This window comes from Lathyrus oleraceus, chromosome 6 (assembly GCF_024323335.1).
Source record: "Lathyrus oleraceus cultivar Zhongwan6 chromosome 6, CAAS_Psat_ZW6_1.0, whole genome shotgun sequence".
NCBI classification, from domain to species: domain Eukaryota; kingdom Viridiplantae; phylum Streptophyta; class Magnoliopsida; order Fabales; family Fabaceae; genus Lathyrus; species Lathyrus oleraceus.
In genome coordinates, this window is record NC_066584.1 from 509,340,890 (window position 1) to 509,351,255 (window position 10,366).

The window sequence follows — 10,366 nt, forward strand, 5'->3', positions numbered from 1 at the left end:
TCCTTCTTCAACTGGAAGGTGTTTCCCAAAATATCTTTGTTCACACCCTTAATAAGTACACAATCTCTTCCTTCTTACCAGGGTCATGTCCTTGTGAACATGGAGTCCACAACGTTCACATCTATCACGTGACAAAAACAAATTAATCATAATAGATCAAATTTAGTCACAAAATCCATATCCATACAAGCATTTTCTCCACCTTGTTATTTGGTTAAGCAAATTCTAATGTTCGATGGAAGTTCCTCCAATAGTGATTTTATAACATCCAAACCTTATTTAAGACAATTCTTTCTTTATATGCCGCTCACTCAAACTTAACCATGTATAATTTGATATCATTGCCTATGATCTCTAATTCTCATTTCAATTTCTAAACTATGGGGAGTCGCTCCTTAATAGTATTATATCCTCGATCCAAAGAGTGCACACGTCTTTAAAAACAACTACATACAATCTCCAAATAAACCTTAAGCAAGAGTATTCTTTTTTTTAGTTATGGACCGTTTTCTTCTTCATCGAGATTTTTTTTTTTGACTTCCATAACTCACAATGCGATTTTCTTCTTCGGCCATGTAAATTATTTATAACTACTATTTGCACCCTAAGATGTTTTATATCATTAACATAGGCATCAACCTTTCACTTTTTTTTTAGTCAATGTAAAATGGGCTATCAGCCCATTTACTTACTAAAAAGAAACGGATTCTCGCGCGCGTTCAATCTTAAACGTAAAAAAAGAAAAATGTAAAGGCGCTGTTATTGCCGCTTAAACCAAAAATCCCAAAATCAGTTTTTCCCTCCTTTCATTTCATTTCACATCATATATATATATTCCAACATTTAACCTTTCTCTTCATTTCGCACAACATCTAGAGCGAAACGAGTATTCGAAAAAATTAGGGTTTAATCGCTCACAGAAAATTCATACGAAAATGACGAAAGGTACGAAAAGGGTTGACGCTGTTGATTCCGCTTCCGCTCTCGTTCGTGCCAAAGATGGCAGCGCCTTCGCCAAATGGTTTGCTCTTCCCTTTCATTTCCGTTAGGTTTCATCTCTCTGCAGAACTTTCAACTAATTTATATGATTTTTTGTTGTTGAAATTTTCAGTGACGAGTGTAAGAAGAATGTTCCTGTTGCACTCATTAGCATGCATGATTGTAGCCTTGAAGCCAAAATCAAAATGAATCTTGGTAATCATCGTTGTTCAGAACTCTATTAGTAGTTTAATTTGAAATTAAAGTCATAATCAGTGGTTAAGTTTTGCTAAGTTGTTTTGATTTTGTGTGTTTGTTTAGATTCTCATGTTGTTGAGCAAGCTGCTGCTGAAGCGAAGAAACCTGAGAGGTGGATTTTTTAACCTAATTTGTTTTTGTGATGATTTGAATTATGTTGAAATGGTTTCTAATTAGGGTTTATTTTATTTTGATTACTTTTTGGAAATTTGTAGGAAGAAGCCTAGTACTAAAGAACCTGTTGCAAAAAGAGCTAAGGGTGGGAAAGATAAGAAGGAGAAGAAGGTTAAGGATCCTAACATGCCCAAACGTCCTGCCACTGCTTTCTTTGTCTTCATGTAAGGGTTTGTTAATGTATATGCTGTTAGTGCTGTTTTGGTTCTATTTTTTTAGGGTTTTTGTTGATTGGTTTTGTTTGATACAGGGATGATTTTAGAAAAACTTTTAAGGAAGCTAATCCTGATTCAAAGGATGTTAAAAGGGTAATGAAAACTTGTTTACTTGAATTCTGTGTTTGTAGTCCTTGCTTAAGGACTGAATATTGATCATACTGCTTTTTCTGGATACTATAGGTTGCTAAGGAAGGGGGTGAGAAGTGGAAGTCTTTGACTGATGAAGTAAGTTAGTTTAAGATGTTTCGATTTTTGTTCAAGTGCTGCTATGGTTTAGATATTTGTTATATGATTTTGATCAAAATGTTATGGTGTTTGTTGATGATTTAGGAGAAGAAACCTTATTTGGATAGAGTTGCTGAACTCAAGGCAGAATATGAGAAAGCTATGGAAGCGTATAATGCTGGTGAAAAAGAAGTATGTTTCCTTTGAGTTTTGGTTTGTTGTATTATATGATCTTGTTTGGTTAGTATCTTTTTTAAGCTGTTGGTATTTGTTCAGGATCAAGAAGGATCTGAGAAGTCTGATAAGGAAGCCCCTGCTGCAGGAGAGGTTGAAGAGTTAACTGATGAAGAGTAGTAGTAGATTTGTGATTCATCATACATGAATACTATGTTGAAATGTCCATTTGACCTAGTCTAAAATTGTATATTTTGGAATGTTTATGGATTTAAATTTAGATGTTTGTTGATTGGGTTAGAAGCTTCAGTGCAACATCTTATGTACTGTTTATCTTGGAATATCACCAATAGTATGCTAGTTACTTTATTTCTACAGCTACTGTGTTGCCTTTTATTTTTCTTCCCCTGTGATCATGCATTCTGATTCCAAATGTTTTCAAATGATTATTCAAAAGTGGTTGTGGACCAAGGCCCACACATGTTCTAGTAGTTGGTTCGCTGCATCATTTGAGTATGCCCACATAATATACAAAACATGAATAAAAACATAAGCTGTACTATCTTTTGCTTCAAATCTGAAGTATGATGTAAAAATGAATACATAGTTTATTGAAAAACAATATTGAATTGGAAATTGAACTAAACAATAAGCATTGTGATGCTCAACCTGGAAATGAAAGATTTAAATAAAGTTGGAGCCTAATCTATCTCGTGTAATAATGGTCATAAGGCATGAAAATATCTATGATAATTTAGTCAGCATCTTGCTGACCCGTTGTCCCTTATACCTATCCCTTGCATGGCTGCAAGGGTTTACCACATAAGCACAAATTGTGGGCATAGGCTGCTTGTGGAAAGATGTTGAAAGGTCTAGTCTGTGGAATTTCTCCACACAGCCTGTTTGTCCTGAAATTTGCATGCTTGAGACTAGTGATCTGTGAAAAGCTACCTGGTATTTGTCCTGTTATTCCATTTATAGATACATCAAGCCATTGTAGGTTCTGCAACTGACCTAGACTTGAAGGGATGTTTCCCAGTATGTTATTTCTTGAGATGTCCAATCTTTCGAGTTCTACCAAATTTGAAATAGAAACTGGGATTGAACCTGATAGATTGTTGCTTCCCAAGTTTAGCACCTTCAAACTTGAACCTTCTACAAATTCTGGAATGTGACCAGAAATGAAATTGTCTGAGACATCAATTACCTCCAAAGAGCTGCTTGTCATGTTATTTATGAATGACGACAGTGAACCTATCAAATGATTTGCATGCAAATCTATTGAAGCCAACCCAGACGGCAATTTTATCTTAGAAATGTCAAACCTCAACTGGTTGTTTGAGAGCTTGACATCTTGCAAACTGGACATATTTGTGAAGAAGTTTGAGATACCAGCAACCAGAAAGTTGTCTGATAGGTCTATAGAGCTCAAAGTGTCGGGTCTGACAAAACGCGGAAGATCACCCTTCAATTTACACCCGGCTAGGTGTACATCTCTAAGTTCCTTGCTTCTGATCCAATCAGGAACACTTCCAAGGCTGAGAATATTATAAGACAGGTCTATGGACAAAAGGGAAGGAATGCCCTTGACAGGAATCGCAGGTAAGGGATCCGAGAGTCCATTTCTCGATACATTAAGGTACCAAAGTTTCTGCAATTTCGATATGGATAGTGGAAAGTGTCCTGTTAGCTGATTGCCACTAAGTTGAAGACTTGTCAGTGATTTCAGGTTTCCTATTTGATCCGGAATGTTTCCTGTGAGCTTGTTATAGCTCATAGACAAGTCTACAAGATTCACAAGACTGAACATCGAAATCGGAATATTTCCTGTTAGTAGGTTATAAGACAGGTCTAGATTAGTCAAGTTTCGAAACTCCCCAACAAAATCCGGGATAGGCCCTGATAACAAATTGTAACTGAGATCAAGATAATTCAAATTTCTAAGGTTTTTGAAACTGAGCGGAATAGAACCTGATAGAAAATTTCTCGCCACAGTAACTTGAACAAGGTTTTTCAGATTCCCTAATGTTGGAGGGATCTGTCCTTTCAAATGGTTACCACTCAATGAAAGGGTTTCAAGCAAAGGCAAAAAACCTAAGCTTGGAGGAATGCACCCTCCAAGTGAATTATCTTCAAGAACAAGATGTTTAAGGTTAGTTAAATTCGAGAAGCTTGAAGGAATTGGTCCTGTAATATGCTTCATTCCACTTATCATTATTACCTCTAAGAAATGCAAATTACCAAGTGCTGGAGAAAGAGTACCCTTCATAAAACTCCCACTATCTTTAACATCAGGACTTTGTATCTGCAACATATTAACTCTACCAGTGGATGCATCACATTGAACTCCTTCCCATCCTCCGTCGCAGCAGTCGCGGCTTATCCACGAAGATAAGGTATCTGTTGTGTCCTTGAAAATGCTTGCTTTAAAGGTGAGAAGAGAAGCTCTATCTTGTTCTGAACAAATTGGAGGTTTTGGTGATGAAGCACTTTCTGAGAAGAAGTTACTGAGTATTGAAAATATCAGAACAAGGTTTAAAACCCATGTGAAAAATTGCATTTTGAGAAGTGTGTCTTGATCAAAATAAGTTTTTTTCTTCTTCTCTGAAGTTGGGATCTGACAAGAGAAACTTTGAGTTAGTAAAAGAAGAGAAAAAAAGTAAAGAATTAGTAATTTAGTAAGAAAAAGTGTAGAAAAAGTACCAATCCGACATTGATTTATTCTAAGGTAAGATATGATGATGATGAAGTGTGTTTGTGTTGTCTGAAAATTATGATTCTGTTGGAAATTTTCTGCATGCAAGATAGTGATTTGTGCAGTCTCTTATTTATAGTTAGAAAGGAAAAGAAAAAAACACAAAGGTTGTAAGAAATTTGGATTAATTTAAAGAAGTTCACATGGTGAAATTGTGACCGTTTGATGAATCACGAGGATCCTTGGTTATTCGAACGTTGGAGCGCACTAGATTCAAAATCTGTCAAGGGTTTTACTATAAAATTTAGCTTCTGTCTGTTATTTATACTGTCCACATGTTCCTTGTTTAGGAGTATGAATTGAAAATGAATAGTACTATCATTTTTTTGTTTGGCTCGTAGAATCCTTATACAAGTGTGTCTTTGGTTAATTGATTCTTAATTGATTTAGAATTGATATATATATATATATATATATATATATATATATATATATATATATATATATATATATATATATATATATATATATATATATATATATATATATATATATATATATATATATATATATATATATATATATATATATATATATATATATATATATATAGGTGGCGTCAGATTTATTGATGTCTTAATATCAAGTATTGATGGTGCAATAGTCAATGCATGCGCTGATATGTGTGACGTCTTCTCATATATCAATGATTTAATATATTGTTGGAAAAGATGATATTGTGGTAATAAAATTAAAAAAATAAGATTATTATGGAAAAAAAATGAGGTTTGATCAATTTAATTTTTATTTATTATTATTTTTTAAATTTTTATTTATTTAAATATTAACTTTTTATATAAAAATCCATTATAAAATGACAATATTTGACTATTTAAAAATAAATAAATGTCAATTTTTTTTTTTCCATTTGATACGTTGGTTCAATGGTAATAACTTATGTTATAATATAAAGATAATAATTTCAAATATTTAATATTTGGTTGTAAAATGACTAATTATGTCGTTCTAATTAATAAAATATATTAATATTTTTACTAGCTAGTTAACTTCATATATATTCTAGAATACTTGGATTTATGTTTTCCTTTTTTTTTTTTGAGTTTCATATTACGTAATAAAGTTGTTTTCTTTTTAAAAAATTATCAATTTTTGTAAGATAAAAGTAAAAAAAAGTGTTTGAGAAATACCTTCAAAGACAAGAAGAGAAAAATAAGCAAAAGGTAAAAAACCAAGTCAAGTGGAATACCCCATTGTAAACCCATGTTTGGTAGGTTTCCACTTTTACTTTGTATGGATATATATAATTTTATAATTTATTGTAAATATTACATTTAAGTATGGAAAAATAAGTTGCTTGACAACTATAAAAGGGTTAAATAACTTTTCATTTTATTTTCTATTTTTAAAGACATGTATAAGAAAAATTAAAATGTTCCCCTTTTATATAGATATTTAAAAGGATAAATAAAGTGATACTTTTATAACTATTAATAAAATAAAAAATATTTATTTTATCAATAAAGAAAATTATTTTTTCTAATAATTTAGACTTGGATCAAAACATGAAATAATTTTTAATAAAAAATTAATTTACTTTAAAATTAAATTAAATTAAATTTGACAGATTCATGTCTATGCTGAACTTTAACCACTTGAAATGAATTCATTAGATTACATCAAGAAATTATTTATATTATTTTGCCTAGTCATTTTCAACAGTAAATAAAATAAAATAAAAACAATAATCACTGTTTGTTTTTCTTAAAGCATGATGAATATCTACTTTGCCTTCTCAGTAAGTATGCTTAACTTGCTAATTACTTCCTTTACAGCAGTGCAATTTTTGTTTGCTTATATCATTTAAGAATAATTAAAAATGGGGTCCCCTTTATTCTTACTTGGTTCTAGAACAATGCTTCTACATTGTCCATTTAATCTTGATTAACATTTTTCTCCAAAATTTCTAAAATATGTAAAGAATTACATGTTTTATACATTACAAATGAAAGTCATACAAAAATAAATTAAGAATGCAGAGAATTCAAACAAAATCATTAGAACTTAGACTGAATATATGTTAAATTAATAAATAACTATAATAAATCTTATAAAAATAATAATATTAGCAATAGTAGTTAATTTGAGTAATTTGGTTAAATATTCAAATAATTATTTTATTTGTATTTAAAATTTTAAAATTAAATTATTAATTTTAAAATATGTTTATTTATTGATACTTCAATAATTTTATTTTATCTTTATTTTAATATATCTTTATTTGTTTCCTTTTTCTTTTTGCATATAAGAAGACAAAAAACACCATGCCACGATTATATTAAACTGGTTCCTGTTGAGTCTTTATCGAGAAAATAACTAAGATTAATATGGATATCATCCAACATTATAACAGAGAAATCAATTAGACAACCTCAAAGATCTTGGACATCAAAATTTGCTTCAAGATGAATATGAATAATTTAATAATCCATACTGAAAGATTGATAAGAGAGAATCTCGTTAAGGAAATGGTCTTAGAAAGACCTATGTAACTTACTGTTAATAGGGTGAACCATGATCTCATGTCAAACTTTGATGATTGAATTGTTATTTTAGTGCTATGGTCCGACTATGGTCCTTCTAATCGATATGAGTAGATGTCCCTTTAAGGAAGATATTCATTTTAGGTTTTGCAATGTTATAATCTTCTTGTGGATAACTACTTTAAAAGAGTGACATTATTGAACTGACGTTAGAAACGTGACGTCAATTTCCTTTGATCCTCATATCCGATGGTCCGTAAGCTCTACGCCGATATGGCTAATGGGGAATCTCTTATCATGCTGGATCAAAATTAGTTGGACTTTGACCCAGACTAGAACACTAGTCCTTCAATTCAAGGCCGACAAAGTTGAGTCATGGTTTATTTTGGATCTCTTTAGGATCTGACCACTAAGAAGTCGGTATCTTCATGTATGCCTTTCTTTAAGTATCAATGGACCTTGTTTGATTGATTTCATTAGTCGTTTTAAAGAACCGTGCAAGATATTTATGCTTTAACTTAAATCTTCTTGGTAGTAATTTGGTTACCAAGTCTAGTCACTCTAAACATAACTATATTATTGTGGTCCTTCCATAAAACCTAAATAAAAACTCCCCAAAAATTATGTCAATCTTCTCTGTTTAGATATTCCGATAAGGCTAAAGACGCAAATCAAAGCTAAAAGTGTAGCTTAATAGTCTTATCTAATGAATTGATTCTAATATTGTTGGCCATCCTCTCAATATCTTAGCATATATATGATGGTTTCAAGTTGAGACTAACATTGAAGATATGTATGTCTTCATTCGTCATTTGTTGGTGAGATCTCATTGTATTTGTAAGCAAAAATGTATACGTAAGCTTTTAAAAGGATGATATAAATTCGAGTAGGGTCTTTTTAGTGTCAAATTAGATCAAATAAAGAATGATTATTGATAGTATCTTTACATTAGTAGAAAGATCCCTATTATGAACATCAATGCTTCCATTTCTTGAATCCTTCAACTTTGATATCAAATGAGACATGTGACCAAACAAATGAAGGATGGGAAAACAACAATGATCAAGGATGTGTTGTTTGTACCATATATGCAATGCAACTTATTAAGTTTGGGGAAACTAGTCGAGAAGGGCTATTCAATGTTCATGGAGAATGACTTTCTAAAGTTGTTTGTTTCAAAGAAGAGGATAATCCAGAAGTCTTGCTTGTCAAGAAACAATACTTTCAAGGTATGCATTCAAAATTCATATGTAAGGTGTTTTGTTGCAACATCGCATGAATAAGAAGTTGAGTTATGGAACAAGAAGTATGGTCATTTGAACTAAAAAATCCTAAGTCAATTGAATTCCAAATGAGTGGTGCCAGGATACTCTAAGGTACATACTCATGGAATCTCATGCAATGTACACTTGGTAGAGAAACAACCTAGACTAGCTTTCAAGTTTAGTTTTCCTATGAGAGCCAATGAAGTGCTAGGTGTTATCCACTCAGAAATTTTTGGATCATTATAAGTGATCACCCATGGTGGAAACAAATACTTCATCATCTTTGTAGATGCATTTTATAGAATCTTGTGGTTGTTTCTTATAAAGGCTAAAAGTGAAGCTTGAGATGTTTTCAAAAAATTCAAAGTGATGATAAAAAGTTATAGTGGAATGTTGGTGAAGATATTGAGAAGTGATGATGGAGGTGAGTATACTTCTAAGGACTTTGAATCCTTTTGTGTAAGCCATGGTATCACTCAAGAATTCGCAATTCCATACTCCCTAACATAATGGCCCGACAGAAAGAAATAATAGAAGCATTCTCAAGATGGCTAGAAGTATGATAAAGCAAAAGAGCACACCACATGAGTTTTAGGGTGATGCAATATCAACTACAAAATATATTCTAAACACGCGCCCCATAAAAAAATTGATGAACAAAGTTTCTAAAGAAACTTGGTCAGGAAGAAAGCCTATTGCCAGCCATCTAAATGTGTTTGGATCCTTGTGTTACAAGCATATCCATGATGCCATAAGAAGGAAGTTAGAGTACAAGAGCAAGCTAATGATTTTCGTAGTTTACCATAACACAAGTGCCTATAGACTAATTAATCCTATGATAAAACAAATTTCTATTAGAAAAGATATGGTGATATTGGAAGATGAAACATGTAATTAGAAAGTTGGAATTCAAGATGTTGCAAGCTTATCAGTACCACTGCACTCTAAAACTTGTGAAGGGGATGAAAATGGTACCCACGATACAACAAATAATGCAGACTATGATGAAGAACCCGCACCAGCACAAGTCAGACTAAAAAGGGCAAGACAACTTCAAAGAAGAGTAACTGATTGTGAGATATTACTTGACAATGAAATAGGTATTGATAGAGAAATGATGCAACTTGTAATGTTTGCAAATGCTGAGCTAGTTGAATAACTAACAACACTTAAGGAGCAAACTTGGAATGGTGCTATAATTGAAGAGTTAACCTTTATAGAGAAGAACACAACTTAGGAATTAAACAAGTTGTCTGTTGGTAAAAAGGTCATTGATGTGAGATGAGTGTTCAAACTCAAGGTAAATCCTAAGGGAAAGGGTGTCAAGCACAAAGATAAACTTGTTGATTTTTTTTTAAAGACAATGATTTGGCTATGATGAAGTCTTCTCACCTGTGGCAATACATGAGACCATCAGACTAGTAAAGGCTTTGTCCTGTAACAGAGGACAACCTCAATTTCACCTTAATGTAAAATCAAATTTCCTAATTGGTTCTCTAGAAGAAAAGGTGTTAATAGCCCCACCCCGTGGTTTTCGATTAAGGAAAAAAATCAGGTATACAGGCTACACAAAGCCTTGTATGACTTGAAACAAACACCAAGGGCCTAAAACAAAAGAATTGACAATTCTTTATAGAGATTGTGTTCAGAAAGTGAACCTCAGAACATGGTGTCTATGTTAAAGGAAAAAAGGGGAAAGTTTGTTAATCATTTTCCTTTATGTGGATGGCCTTCTAATACTAGAAGTTATAAGAAAGGGATTTACAATTCAAAACTAAGATGAAGCTATTCTTTGAGATGATTGACCTGCGTAAGCTA

At 32.1% G+C, this 10,366-nt stretch overlaps 2 protein-coding genes across 2 annotated transcripts; one reads left to right on the plus strand and one right to left on the minus strand.

Annotated features, from left to right (window-relative positions):
* Window positions 1-725: 725 nt before the first annotated feature.
* Window positions 726-2,404, plus strand: LOC127098064 (high mobility group B protein 7). Its single transcript, XM_051036564.1, has 8 exons — window positions 726-1,021; window positions 1,112-1,194; window positions 1,300-1,348; window positions 1,452-1,574; window positions 1,661-1,718; window positions 1,809-1,853; window positions 1,959-2,045; window positions 2,130-2,404. Exons 1-8 carry the CDS (start codon window positions 936-938, stop codon window positions 2,205-2,207), a joined length of 609 nt encoding a protein of 202 aa, XP_050892521.1. The 5' UTR covers window positions 726-935; the 3' UTR covers window positions 2,208-2,404.
* Window positions 2,405-2,569: 165 nt separating this feature from the next.
* On the minus strand, window positions 2,570-5,000 carry LOC127098063 (DNA damage-repair/toleration protein DRT100). The gene is made up of 2 exons (XM_051036562.1): window positions 4,731-5,000; window positions 2,570-4,644 (listed from the first exon to the last, which is right to left on the minus strand). The coding sequence occupies exon 2, from the start codon at window positions 4,585-4,587 to the stop codon at window positions 2,818-2,820; it is 1,770 nt and encodes a 589-aa protein (XP_050892519.1). The 5' UTR covers window positions 4,588-4,644; window positions 4,731-5,000; the 3' UTR covers window positions 2,570-2,817.
* Between the last annotated feature and the right edge of the window lie 5,366 nt (window positions 5,001-10,366).

What these genes read in the sequence shown, in the direction of transcription:
- LOC127098064 (XM_051036564.1), top strand. Translation starts at nt 936, where the DNA reads ATGACGAAAGGTACGAAAAGGGTTGACGCTGTTGATTCCGCTTCCGCT. An exon ending in GGCAGCGCCTTCGCCAAATG is followed by an intron (nt 1,022 to 1,111) that starts GTTTGCTCTTCC and finishes TGAAATTTTCAG; the next exon opens with TGACGAGTGTAAGAAGAATG. An exon ending in GAAGCGAAGAAACCTGAGAG is followed by an intron (nt 1,349 to 1,451) that starts GTGGATTTTTTA and finishes GGAAATTTGTAG; the next exon opens with GAAGAAGCCTAGTACTAAAG.
- LOC127098063 (XM_051036562.1), bottom strand. Translation starts at nt 4,587, where the DNA reads ATGCAATTTTTCACATGGGTTTTAAACCTTGTTCTGATATTTTCAATA.